We start from the raw sequence: 14,900 nt of genomic DNA, 5'->3' as shown, positions 1-14,900 counted from the left end.
GAAGAATTGCTGAGATTTTCCTTGCTGGAAGGAGAGAGAAGAGAGACAGAGGAATATGCTAACATTGTGCAGTCTTCCCTGGTGCTCAAACAGGAGTATGTTCAATTTAATTGACTGTATGCCTTCCTCTTCTTAAGAGGGAACAAACTGGAGACAAAAGAGCAGACACTGTAAGCACAAGGGTCAGAATAACCACCAGAGAATTATAAAGATCATTCCTTTCCCTGGATGGACAATTTTCCCCATTGCTTGGTGAAATTATTTTGGTTTTGCTTCTGTGGAACAAGCCCATTCACCAGAAATATTTAGAAACAATTAAAGAATCGATCTATATTGCATAAAATTATTTATACACAGAGAAACTGATGTTCTATCTTGTTTTGTGGATGGGTATACAGAAGACATGGCATAGCGACCGAGTGTGAATGCAGGAACCTGTTTTATGCCGGTTGTTCAGGGAATTTGGTGTTCACTTGCACAAGAGTATCTATGGTAATAGAAACCTGACTTCATGCAGGAATTTCACAGAGCCTTGGCTTTGGCCCTATTTTCTGACAAAATGTGCTACAACTTCTATGAAAAAAATAAGGGCTCTCTAACATGATAGACAGGATAAATCTAACCCTGCTGCAACCCCAGTTGCCAATCTGGCACTCCAGGTATTGTGAGTCGGCTCTTAAAACGCATTTAACAATTCACCGAGTATCAGGAGAGCAGAAAAGGATTGATGTTCTGTTCCCTTCATTTTGCTTTCAGTCTTTAATTATGCTAAATTGGTTACAAAATAGTGACTTCCAGTACGGGTAATGTCCACAGGGGGGGAAAGCCTGTGCTCCACTGTTTTGTCAGAAGCTCACAATGATTATGGGTTACACCTTCCATCCTTGCTAGTACATTTCTTCTACATGAAAAAATTCCCCCAAACCCAATGAACAAGGTGAAATCCTGCTCTCATTAAATCAACACTAGCCTGACCTTGATGAGGATTTCACTGACAGTAGCTGCATCACTCTGCCTGCTCCTATGGGTTAGCAGGGAAATGCCCATCAAATGACAACAGAGATTTCAGAAATGGATGATGTGGACTTAAAATGATTGTAATTGTGGTGAGCAATTCTACAATTCAGAGGGTGTTCAGGAGCTTTTGTTCTGGCCCTGTTCTCTGACAAAGTATGGAAAATTATATATACATATGTATGTACAGATATGCTGCCTGTACAACTGACATATTATGCTAATGTATATATGCATATGAGTTTTATAAATGAAGTGCTCCTTCACAAGACTGGGCAAGTGGAAGAAGGCAAAGCGCTTGACTGAAGAGCAACTACTGAGCTAACAGTGAGTGTAACAGCAAAGCACAGGGTGCTCTGAGCCCATCAGCAGGGAATGTAGGGCAGCGTATGAGGGTCAGCCACACTGCAGGCAAAGACTGGGTCACTTCTTCGTTTCAGCAGCGCTTTAACCTCATGCTTTAATACTTGTAGTTACAAGTCCATTTATAATTGAGGAGAAAGTAGCACGAGGGGTAAAATGCACTAAACAAAAGATTTTGTTTAAAACGTAGGAAGGGATTTTTTTGCCCCCCCCAAGCTGCTACAAATTCAGAATTATTTCACAAAATACCTCCTTTACAGGGGACTAGCACACTCCAGGGCATGTAGTTGTAAAGATAAATCTGTGCACTTCCCTGGTACTGCAGGCACTCACCCTTTGGCCTCATGTTTATGACTCTACACCCTGGAGTGGTGTTATTGCTTACAAACGTACATATATACTTACGGGGGTATGTGCGATCTGCGGATGTTTTATTTATAAGTGGCAGGCCTATTGCATCACTGAAAGAGGCATTTACAAACAGATATAGGTTTTATGAAACCCTATTCCGTTGTTTTAATAGCTAAGCTATCCAGCCATAGCATAATAGTGCACAAGGTAAATGTGTCTACATCTCTAGAACCTGTTCCAAGTTTTCTCAGATGTGACTAACTGCAAGAATTTCCCAACCATCAAAAGTTAATAAAAAAGACAAAATAAGGCAGTGCAAGCTTTTTGTACGACACACACACCACCGCCAAGTGGAGGGGCTCTGATAAACTTTAAGGCCTCATTTTACCAAGGTATTTAAGCAGGTGTCTAACTTCAGATGTAGATCTACTGAAGTTAATATCCTTAAAATGAGATTCACAGTTAAATACTTTGCTAACCAGCATCTAAATTGAGACTAGTCTGGGTTGTGAGATACCTGCCCCAGGGCATCTTCAGAGATTAGCCTTTAACTAGAGAATAGCTGCAATAGAAACACTCTACTTGCAGTTCACAGCATGTAAGCAAGAAATGAGACACCAACGTGTCCTTCTCTTGTTAAAATCTGTTAAATTATTCCTAGATATTTAATGCACAGAAATTCTGACGATTTTACACAGGCCTCCAAGTTACAGGAAACACAGCATATAAGTAATTAAGTATTTAAAAATCAAAGATATCTGATGTGAGTCAGAGGGGACCACAGCTCTTATCTACAATAGAAGTTCCTGTAAATATTTGGTTTGATACAGTATTTTTCTAGCTGCTTAAAACCAGTCAAAACAGCACTCTGCACTGAATGCACAGCCACAAGGGACCAGCCTGAGAGCATGTACTCTATTATTGCTTTACTGAAAGAAAAAAAGAAGGACAGTTCCAAGGCAAAGAAGTGGTCTCTAAGCTCAGATTCCACCACTGAGAGCCCTTCTACCGACAGACCAAAGCTATGTATTAACCCAATCTTCGGCAGCCAATCTGATTTCATTTTACATAAATATAAGTGAAAACAGTGGCTCCTGCATTTCATTAAAAAAAAGACTACTTTGACCATATCCTTTGTTTTCAATCTTCTGATTTTGAAAGGTTAAGACTGGCAAATGATGACAAAGAGTGACCTACATTAGACTGTAATCCCTGGACATACAAACTGAAAAACCCTGTGTATTAAGCATCAAAATGGTTTTGACTGAACCTTGACACTGGCTGTGGAAAGTTCTGTATTAACTCCCCACATCACAAGTGAAGCTTTGGCCATAACAAAGGTAACAGCAAGATACCCATCAGTGGAATCATCATCATTCTGCCTCTGGTCTGTGTGCTCCCTGTAAATATGTAATTGCTGCACAAGCCAAGAACAGTTTAGATCTGAATGTGTAAAAGAAGAAAAATGCAGAGAAGAACAGATACACTTCTACATACATGAATAAAGATACTGAGGGGCTCTGAAGTTTCACTTACCATTAAATCTTCGGGTGCTGGCCTTTCCTTTGGTTGCTTTTTCATGCTATGTGTATAAAACAAAACGTTCATATGTAAACCACCGCTCATTTATTCCACTTGCTTAAATATTGAAGATCGCTTTTAACACAGTGAAGAATTTCCATGTATTTCTTAACTTAATCATGTGCCAACAGAACACAGGAGTCCTAACAGCGGCCAAAACGTTAATGGATTTATTCCTTCCCACCCATCCCTCCCTTTAGGGATGTAGTGATCTACACTGTTTGTAACCATGAAAGTGTGTAAATACAGAGATCATTGAAAAGCAGTCAGCTCAGAAGGCACAGTAAGCTGATTCTCATTTTGCTAGGGATTATTACATAGCTCAACACCAAGTATTACACAAACAGGTGGGAAATTTAACTCTAACACTAAACAGCTTCAGGAGCATGCACAATACCCTGGGGTTCCTACCTTAATTTTTTCACATTTATTTCCATTACACTGCAGGGTGATAGTTCATTACACAGCATTAACCTGTTTATAAGATCATGTTTCTCATCCAAATAGTCCTAGTTTTCTGTGCAACAGGTGCAATTAGCTATTGAAGGCTGTGCTTAGCTGCATGAAGGAACACAATAACATGGCACAGAGGTGACCATCAGGAGCTGCCTACTGACTAATTGGATTACATCCAAACAGCCAGTCTTTATGGCATAACCAGCATAAAGTCTGATACATCGTTCACTTGACATCTCCAATATGCATTAGGAATTGATTGCTTAAATATAGTTTCCTCTTATTCACCTAATTTTTAAGCAGCAATGCCTCCCATTAAAAAATACAGCCAATATAACACCATATCTAAAATCTGTGCTGTACACTGGAGGATTAACAACACAATTTACCTCCCCTTCAAACAACTCCAAGCCCCTCAAATAATGCAGCATTAGCAAGTAAGCGAGCTGTCTGACGAGTAGGTTGGGAGCAGTTCTAATCTGACAGTCCAAAGTAGCTGCATCCCCAGGGAGAACAAGGCTATTAGCCACCATCAGTTATGCTTCAGTTTGACATCTGTGGAAATTTTAACACAGGTTATCCCTCCCTCTGCCTCAATGAGAATGGGTTGTTTTTTTTAGAGAACAGTCTGGCATCATTCTGTTTTGCAAGGATAAAAAGCACAGACCTCCACATCACACACACCAGTTAGCTGTGCTGCAGAACCCTCAAATCATGCTGCTCTTTGTAAACTGAAACTATTGAAAACGGAGGCCTATGTTACACAAACTTTAATTATTTAGTTGCTTTAATTACCTGATCATCAGCCTGCTTTTTGTGCCTGTATTGTTACCCGCTACCTCAGTCCTGAGAGGTACTGTCTGTGTTATATATTCAAAATTCAATTTACTAGGTGACTTTTGCCACAGTGGCTCTGGCACAGAGAATCTGAAAGTGCCTCAAAGCCTGACCTATAGATCTACATGGGGCCGAGGGCTGCAAGGACACACCCCTGCAGCAGGATTCCCTCTGATCCACAGGGCTGCAGCTCCCAGTGCCACACACTGAGATGGCTCCATCTGATTTAGCACAGCTGAGCATCGAGCCCTGGAAGCGCACGTTTGCAGAAGGGATGCTTCTCCATCAAACACGTTATTTTTGCAGAATTCAGGCTTGTTTCTTTTTCCATATACAAATGGCTACCTCACCCCCCTCCTCCTTTTTTTGGAGTGGGGGGGATGCAATAGCTGAAAAAGGATTTTCCCTTGTTTCTTTAGCATAGCTCACCCTCGAGATTTATATCCTCTGGTCACTCAACAACTGTATTTGTTATTCAACAAATTCCTCCTGTCCCCAATCCTCCTTTAATTCAAAAGGTTGCCAATGAACTATTCAGTTTTAAGCAAAGAAAATATACCCAGAGGTGTGTTTTAAAATAGAACTACTTACTGAAAAGCCAATGCATTAATGGAGGCTTCTTGCCTTTCTAAATATGGAGGCAATTTTATAAGTAATATTTTAAAAAGCCTTCAATAATGATACTATAGACACAAGTCTTTGTGGCTTTTTTACCCCCGGATGAATCCTTCGGAGTCTTGGCTCCCAAGACTGCACCCACATTGAGGGCAGGTTTATTAAAACAGGAAAAAACCCTTGTAAGTACTTTTACGACCCTTTGTGTAAATAACGTTTACATAATTTAAACAGTTTGCTTAGCTTTGCTGCCCCATCTGCCCAAGGCCCCCAAGTCCCTCTCCTCTCGGAAAGGATGCAAGGAAAGCCATAAGGTCTCGCAGAGCTGCGGAGTTAATGGCATGTATCATTTACATTGAGGGCATGGCATGTTTGCAAACTGAGCTTACCATTGAGTGATGAAGTGTACAAATGGCTCAGAGAACTCCCCGGCTGGAAGGACGGGTGATTCCTGGGATTGGATTGAAACAAGAAGCAGAGTCAGAAGGAGAGAAGATAATTTTTTTAGCAGAGTAATATACCGGTGACAACAAAACCAAAAAAGAAAGGGAAAATCAACCCCCCAAGGAAGCGACAAAGCCCCCTTTTCACACAGACAATCTGAGGCAGAAAGGTACAAATTCTTCTGAGAATGTGCTATAAAACACTGAATTTCAACTAATGAGTATTACACAATGGGTAAAAACATGTGGAAAGACACTGAGGGGAGGTGAAAAAAGGACAATGATAGCCACAGGGTAAAAAGGAAGGTAGGGAAAGTGTAAATGAGAAATTAATGATTATTTAAGTAACACACAAATGGTCTTGTAATTAACAAAGAGCTGTGAAATTATTCTTGTGTTGACCTTTGTTTCTTTCACTGCATTTGCTATTTATTTACACTCATGTTTATTTACACTTATTCATTTTAGAGGCTGTCCTCATGTGCTGTCTGTGCTAGATTTAAAAGGTGAGAGAATTTTTAAGAGGGAGAAAAACCCCCAAAGCAGGATTTGTCAGTGCAAGGGTAGGAAATAACCCAGGGTATTTATGAAAGAACAACAGAAAAATAGATTAAGAGCACAAGAAACAACAAAATTACGAACAGGGAACAAACAACATCACCATTTGCAAAGAAGGGCTTTACGAATTTAGGAGTTTTTCCAAGAATGACAGAGAGCTCCACTGTGTTTATAGTGTAACAGCTCAGGATGTAATGAAATTACACTGCAGAGTACTTTAACAGTGTCATCTCATTAGACCTACAGTTGGAACAAGAGAGCCACATAAAACAGGCAGCTGCAAATGACTCCATTCTCATCTATTCTCATTTGCTATTAAAAATACCTTTCGGCGTCTTTTTTCCTCCCTGACATCCCTACACAAAGTACCCTGCAAAGTATGATACATGCACCTATTTAAATTAACAAAGGAATGACTTATTTTAATCTCACTGTGCTTTGGAGTGCTTTGGCCATTTGGATGAGCAATATATCATTACATACAACCTTCCAGCGCTGCAGGCAAGAAACTCAGAGCGTGCAGCATTTGGTGGGAGCCAAACAATTTCTCTAGCACACAACTGTGTCAAATGCATGCATGTATTCATTATTGAGAATGCGAGGAAATAGCTTTGATGTAGTGGAAAAAAGAAGATGATAAAAGCACCTCTGCAATGTGTGTGCCATTATCAATGGTGGCAGATAGACACAACTGCAGAGCCTCCTATGTGATTAGTAAATATACATATAATTGCTGTGGCCAATTATCAGAAAAATGAGATCGGTAATTACAAGACAGAAAATTAACTAGAACTCTTATTAAGGCTTTGTTTCCAATTCAAACAATGGGAAACTGCTGGAAAATACAATTAAATCAAAAGTAACTGAAGAGTAAAAGGAGAAGCCAAAACTGCTTCACAATTTTCAAAGACTTCTATTAAATACAAGGAGCGTTTGATAGAACATGCCCAAAGCCTCTTTGAACTTAAGACCTGGTGAGAGGGAGGTTATTGCTTCTCAACTTATAAATGACATCAATATAGGAAGGTTTGCACCAGAGAGTGGAAGGAACACAAGGAAACAAGCACTGCAATTAAACTTTCCCCACTTCAAAGAACTGTGTATGGAAATTATTCACGTTAACAGAGAAAAAGCAGAGCAAAACGTCAGGCTTGCTCATCCGGCGTGGAGCCAGGCAGGTTTTACCTCTCCCCAACGTTCTCCCTGGTCCAGCAGAGCTGGGCTTGCACCTGAAGTGGTAAAAGCCACTTTTTCAGGTGGGATGGACTCCAAGAGAGCAGGTAGGAAATACTCTGGGCACGTATTACACATCGTGTTGTGAAGCCATCAGAGCTCATTCCCTGGGGAACTGGCTCTGCCCAGCAGTCCACCCCTGCTGTTTATTTTAAGTACAATGCAAGAGAGGAGCTCGTCAGAGGCATCCTCCGTCGGGGCTGCCAGCTCTGCTCAGTCCATGCTGGGGAGCAGGACAGGCAGCCGGCGCTTCACACTCATTTGGGAGGTGATAATTTCTGCAATCACAAAGAGATGACGAACCCATAATGGAGTGAAACTTCATTATGAAAGGGGAGGAGAAGCTGATGAACTGCTCTAAAGCCATCAGCTTGGCTCTCCCAGGCTACGCTGGCGTCAGGGTTCATGCAGCCAAGGGAAGAACTTGCTCCAACATTAGGATCAATGCCTTGACCACACAGCTCCCATACTGAAGCACAGCCAGGATATGATGTGCTCTTCCATAAGCATGCAAGAAAAAAAAAGCACCTCGATGAAAGTGAATGTTAAATAACATGAGATTTTCTTGGGGGGCCCATATTCTTCTGTACAATGCAGGTATTTCAACCCCAACCAGGCCTACTCTCCTCTGTTGTAGACCTGTCAGCCATGGCCATGCCTTAGTTGGCTTGCTCTCAGGAACTGCAAAGGGATTGTGTGTGTAGTTGTGAATGGAAATGAACACAAACTGGATCCCAATATGAAAACTAAATGCTTTAATAGAGTCTCCCAAGGATTTTAGACTGGGTACTCACAAATTTATCAGCTATTTGCTTGACAAACTGTAAACCTTTTGGAAGAGGGCATCCATCTCAAGGAATACTTGCTGACAAGTGTGTTTGAGCATATAAAAAACTTAAATCTCACTCTTGTAAATATGAGCCAGTTGTTACTTTACAGCACAGGAAAGACAGCAGAGAAAGAGGCAGGTTTGGAGTTTAGGTGAACCAGGAAAGTAAGGACCCTCGACTGCTTCCAGAGGTGAATACTGAAAAGCTGCATTTTACCTTAGTTAGAAAGAGAAAACATGCATTTGGCTGTTTATGGATGTCCAGGGAAACTGATGATCAAAACATTTCTGTTTCTGATACTGCTCTATGCATGACCATGTGAGTAGTAGAAAAGTGGGAGTATTTTGTAGTTAAGAGCTATTTCTAATGAGACAAAATGCTGCTACTGCCACCTATATAATTTGAGCAATCACAAAGTTGTATCAGACATAAAGCAAAGAGTTCCAGAACAACACAAAGTAAATACACCCTACTTTGTGTCCTTAAATTCCCTGGACTTCATCTGACACTCAAAGAGATGAAAATAGGAGGAAATAAATACACGTCTCTGCCAAGTGTACACCATTTGTGTGATGCAATCCAGTCCCATTTGATGTAACTGTAGGGAATGGTCCACGCACACCTGGATGGCCTGCCTGATTTTACCCACCTGCACAATGAAATCACCCTATAGGGGTAAATAAAGAAGAAGCCAAAGATTCTGCAGGAGTAAGGAACAGGCATATTCATTTAAAACCTGGGAAATGGTTCTTTCATTTTTGTTCAATGCCCTATCTTTTAACCAATATCATGAAGCCCTATATACTGAGATGCTGCTAAAATGGCAGTAAAGACACAAATGGTTTTAAAAGTCAGTGTACTGTTGGCCTCTTACATCCCCAGCGTATTCCCAAGACAAGATGTTTCCCTGAGCATCCAAGCAATATTTCCACCACAGGGATCTGCTGCAGAAGAAGACCAGATCAGGCTCTGATTTCTCAAAACCAGCTGAACTGTGCACACACAGTGAGAACGGGGAAGGGCAACAGGAAAAAAAGTTTGAGTGATGCCTTTGCCTTGTGAATAATGAACAGTTCAAGAAGGTCAACCCATTACAACTGAAAGCGTTTAATTATTAATTATGCACAATCTATGAGCAAAAGGACAAGTTCAGAATGTTTAATGTGTGGTAACTCCGACTGGACCCTCTCTTGGCATTTTGTTATTAGCACTTGTCAGCAAGGTGCTCAGGCATAAAGAAAAAAGCACAGCAGCACAAAATCCGAGCTAGCAGGAGGAGGCAAGGCTTTAAACTTCAAACACTGCTCCTGATATTTAATTTATAGAGTGCCAAGGCTCTGGTATAAAGCTTATTGACTTCCACGGAGTTAGGGGAAGTCACATTATCTAAATGAAGACCTGAGAATGAGAATACTGAGACAATCCCTCCAAAAGCCCTCTCTTTTGAAGGGGGTGATAACATTATTATCTGATTCTTTTTTTTTCGTCATAGATCTGATCAAAGGACAACTGAACCATCTAATAGCGTGTCCAGAAGTCAACCAGTCCTTTACAACCTATGTAATAAGAGCCTGAATTACAGGTCCAAGCATTCTTCTCACCTGCTTCTTGAACCTGTTATTCAAAATGTCTCCTGATCTGTTTGCTTTCACTAAGCACAGTAGTAGCAGAGATGCTACAGAAGCTCAGGAAATAAATAATGTGAGCAAGCCCACAAATAAATATGGATAAGAGGGCTTTCCCCTCTTTTCTGTGCAGCTCTGAGGTTTATCTCGACAAACTTAAGAAGTAAACTCAATGGATAGAGCTCTGAGTTACTTATTTTCTTTGGAAACACTCTTATATCAATGAAATATGGGAGTAGTTCTTGACAGGTAACATACACCAAAAGCATCCCCTGCTTGACACACACAGTCAGAGGTCTTACCCCAACAGACTATTTCTTGAGTGTGAAGTATTTTCTCAAAGCAACTGATAGATTTTTATCATCACATCCTTTCTGGACAGAGAGAAAGCCACCATCTCCCTACAACAGGAAAATCAGCAAACACAGCTTTCTACATAAAACCTTCAAGAAGGAGATGGCAAAGCCCCCAGTTATGTGTTAAGTTCACACCTGTGTTTCTCCTACAGAGGCTGGTATTTCCAGCCGATCACCCACTCGGTACCAATAGGTTTTACTCCCTGTCCTCATCTGCAGACTCCCTCTCTGGGAAGGGTTAAATTTCCCCATTCCCCACAGCTACTGCTATTTTGCAATACTTGCTCCTCAGTGAAACGCCTGTGCAGAAGGAAATGCCATGGTCCTATGGCTCTATGGCCACAAGAGGGAAGTTAGCAGAACCCAGCAAACCAAACTTCAGTTCCTCTCTCCTCTGGGTTTCCCCAGCACACCCTGCCTTTGAAATGATCATCTCCTCTGGGCAGATACTCCTATTCTGCAACTTGGCCACGGATGCTGAAATGCCAGTATTTAATAAATAATGCGTGTGCTTTACAAAGCATTTCTGGCTTACCACTTCAGCCTAAAAAATCCCTAGGATTAAAGAGTTTCTATGTGCTCCAGCTTCTCTTTTACTAAAGCTTTCAAAGAACACACATATTTTTATCTTGTAGCTGCATTTTACTTTGTGGCCAAATAGTGATTTTTTTTTTTTCAGGCAAACTTAAGTTTTATATGCACCAGAAATGCTGCCAGGTGCAATTGCATGTAATAAATGCACTGCAGTTACTGAGCTGTTTCAACGAGACCAGCAAATAACAACATTGTGCACGTTCAGACTTACTCCTACAAGGACAACCTAACTTTCGCAGCATTCCTAAATAAAGTAAAACAAACTAAATCCATTTCTGACTTTCTATCTACTTCAAAAGCCTTGCACAAACCTAATGGCAGCTGACTTCCTACCAGTAACAAGTTTGCAGAAGACGGCGATGTCTGGAGGTGGCTCAGAGGCCCCGACTTGAAAGCATTTCTGGATTGTCCCCGCTACGCTCCCGCCCCCAGCAGGAAGGTGAAAGATGATTACATCTCTGCGCCAGGTCACTTCTTGCTCTTTTCTTAGTAGCAGAAGCCAAATGTGACAAATTATATGTGGGGGCATTTTGGTGTGAAGTTTTGTCTGCTGGGATTGGAGTGTCAGCAGTAAACTCATTTATTTCCAGATCTCTAGCTGGACAGGAACCAAGGTCGAAAGGCCAGTGTTTTATCCACCAAAACACTCAGCCTACCTTTAACACCTCAAATCATGTGAGAACCAGCTATTCTCTGAGCAGCACTACCTGCTCCCCAAGTTCTTGCAAATCTCTTGTACGTGTAACCTGAATTATACCAAACACATGCAGACATTCCTGGTTGGGTAAGTCAGTAGATACTTGGGGCTCTTGTTGTCACTTCTGCAGTGTCTGTGACTGTGGGATGTTTTCCTGAGCCCAGAAGAGGAAAGGAAAGAAGCAGAAGAGTGTAACTAACATCAGGAGTAATCTAGAGTGGACTACATGACGTTTTCTCCCTCTCCCCAAGCTTTGTATTTGTTAGTGTGGCTCTCCAAAGGGCCCTGCAGATAAGGGAACAGGTAGCTGGAAAAAACAGGTTAATCCTTTAACCGTAACTGTAATTGCTTTTTCTCTAAAACAAACATCAGAATTTTTTCTTCTCATTGCTGGTCTCTTGTCGATCATAAGGCAGCAGAGCACAGCAGTGTTTTGGGTAGATACACACACATCCGCACATTTCAGATAGCTAAGGCACAGCAGCATGAAACACAGCCTCTACCTGTTCGCACCAAAGGGACTCAACTGAAAAACTAAAACCATTTGTTGTTCCCTTTTTTTCTTCCTCTGTACACTCCCAATGCATTTTTATTGCTTTTTCATAAAACACCGCTGCAAATAATCAAGCATGACCATTGACATCCACAAGATTGAGTTTTAGGAACCATTAAATGAGCTTGCCCTCTTGGGAAGGTTCTTGCTCAGGTTGGTCTAAAGGTAATTATTCAGCAATTCCTACCTGTGGTTTTGCCTTGTTCCTATAGAAGTTGCTCAATCTCATACACTAGTAAGGTCACAGTTTCTGTCTCAATAAAAGTATACCCTAAAACAACTTCTCCATGGGACAAATTATAGTGGGTTTTCATCCACATGCACACACACGTGTGTATATCCTAACATGACCTTTTCTTGCATGGAAATCTGCAAAACTCTGGGAATTTTCAAGGGTTAACTATAACTGTTTACACATTAAAATCGATACCCGAGACTCCAAAGAGAAACTCCTCAGGAAAAAAATAGTCTTGTTTCATTCTGAGCCTTTGGAGCTTTCCACTTCATTTATAGAAATAGCAAAACGTGGTCCTGATGGACAAGGTCAGGAAATTCAGCACTTGAGAGGCAACAATCTTCATTGTATTATTTGATCAAGCTGCATGTCCTGTGAATTTTTAAGGCTACACCACAGCAATAAATAGAGGGATATATTTAACCAGGTATAAAAAAAAGAGGGGAATAAACCCAACTAATAGGATACATGTATTAAGTGCAAGTTATTTTTTCCATTAGAAAATGTGAAGATTTAGTGACACTGAAATGCCTCACAGCTCAGCATTAACACTCCACCAGCGTTAACGGATGCTGTTAAATGTTTCGAGAGTACAAATTTAAAGAGAACAAAAAAAAAAAAGAGGCCTTTGATTCGTGGAGTTTGCAAAGTCCTTGAGCTAGATTAAACTGCAGTCTTGTGAGACCGAGTATCTCTGTGGGGGCGCTTAACAGAAATGCTCAAGAAACTCATGGAAAGCTTCTCACTACTTACTCATGAAGCGATCAGAGAAAGGATTCGTGAGTACAACTAATTAATTTTGCTTTTACATTTCTGCCTGACTCATCAAAACAGGCACTTTCCCCAATGCTGCCTCCTGTTTGTAAAAAGTAGGATTTGCTCTTGACAGTCTTCACTCCTCAAGCTTCCAATGTCATTGGAATAACACAATAATAATTTAACTAAGACTGATGGACAAAAATTAAGTTCGTTTTTTCCCTAAAGCAATACAGGTTAAAAACATAAAAGCCAAACCCAACACCTAAGTTGCTATTACACAAGCTATGGAAACTGAAAGCAAAATTCATTCATTTCAGATTCTGAAGAAAGGGTTAGAAACTAGAGCTGATGCTTAACTACAGCACTTGTAACCACAACTGCTCCAGTACAGTGAAACTGGGTTTACCGCAACCACCCAAGGGGCTGGCAATAATTGCTTTCCTGGAAGGGATACTCTAACTAAATAAAGGTCAAAGAAAACAGCCCTGGAGAGCTTAAGGGAAATTTAAAGGAGTTGCTCAAGTCAGGACTGCCTGCTGGATGCATTCCACAATGCTAGTGCTGTCCATCCAACCTTCTCTGGATGCAGAGCAGACACCTCTAAGGCCAAAAACCATGTGATGGAAAGGATGAGATGCAGACATGCTGAAAACCAGAGAGCTGTCAGGTTTGGTCTTTTGGGATCTTATAGAATCATATAATGGTTCCAGTTGGAAGGGACCTACCCAACGAGGTTCATGTGCACTGCTCAGTGCTTCCCATATAACATGTTGGTGAGTTGGAGACAAACTAAGTTGAGTGCTAGAATATTAAATGACTCTCAGCTCCCAAATAACAGCAGACTGCCTTTATTGCTGGTGGTGATGCAGGATAAATTGCATTAACAACCAGTTTATCCTCATCTCTGGACCAGATGCAGGAGTCTTATGGTGGGAGATACTGCTATGATGAGGACCACTGCTTAAATGTGCGTGTCTTATTTGTAGCTGGATCAGATTTCATTATAAGTTACCACATGTTAAAAAATAAAGGCCCTGGCAAGCATGTATGCTATTCACACATGCTCCTCGCTAATTCTGCCATCAAAAAATAATCCCAGAACCAATGCCATTAAAAGGCCTATAATATAACAAAAAAAGGCAGGGAGAGTTCACTCTGATTTGAGAAGAACCATGCCTATGTTTTTGTTAGATTACCCTGCTTCTCACATCATTTACTCATCCTGCAGGATTTCTGCAAGTAAATTTAAGTTCTAGAGAATTAAGAGACTTTTTAAGCTGTCAAAGTGACCTCTTACATCTCTCATATTTCTGTAACTAAGAGTCAGCTCCAAACATCTCAGCTCTGCAGAACAACTAAAAACTCCCATGGACAGTTCTTATTCCAATGTACAGGGTTTGAGGAAAGTAACACAGAAGCAACCTCTGAACTAGTTCAGTCACTAATAAATCCTATGAATTAATGGTTATGAATGACCAGAACATTAACTCTTGGATTCTTGATTAACTTTGGAATCAGTTCTCAGGTTGCCCTACAAAACCCAACCAACTACCAATACAATAAGCAACTATTATAAAGAATCAAAGTCTCTGTTTCCTCATTTTAAAACACTTCTCCATGGCAGGTTCTGGAGTTTTTGGCCAACTCCAGTGGGAAGGAGCAGGATAAGCACTCTACCAGCAAAGACACAATTACAAGAAACGTTCTCTTCCACAAAGCTGTTTAATCACAATTTTAGGACCCAAAAGTCCAAACCATTCTTTGCCACACAAAGGGACACATTAAGGCACTTGAGGACCC

At 40.9% G+C, this 14,900-nt stretch overlaps 1 protein-coding gene across 3 annotated transcripts in view; it reads right to left on the bottom strand.

The window, feature by feature from the left end:
- The window catches only part of MAP2K5 (mitogen-activated protein kinase kinase 5), a 120,712-nt gene that overhangs the window by 14,966 nt on the left and 90,846 nt on the right, over positions 1-14,900 (bottom strand). For 2 of the 3 annotated variants that reach the window (XM_062642753.1, XM_062642752.1), the window contains 2 exons: positions 5,607-5,668; positions 3,265-3,310 (listed from right to left, as the gene is read on the bottom strand). In XM_062642753.1, coding sequence (XP_062498737.1) covers positions 3,265-3,310; positions 5,607-5,668 — 108 coding nt within the window. The remainder of the gene's footprint in view (positions 1-3,264; positions 3,311-5,606; positions 5,669-14,900) is intronic. The other variant, XM_062642751.1, reaches the window with a different exon arrangement.

The sequence above is a fragment of the Pezoporus occidentalis genome, unplaced genomic scaffold (assembly GCF_034315485.1).
Source record: "Pezoporus occidentalis ecotype Australia unplaced genomic scaffold, CSIRO_AGI_Poc_V1 ctg72, whole genome shotgun sequence".
Taxonomy (NCBI): domain Eukaryota; kingdom Metazoa; phylum Chordata; class Aves; order Psittaciformes; family Psittacidae; genus Pezoporus; species Pezoporus occidentalis.
Note: the sequence above shows the minus strand (reverse complement) of the source record. Positions and strands in the feature narration are given on the sequence as shown.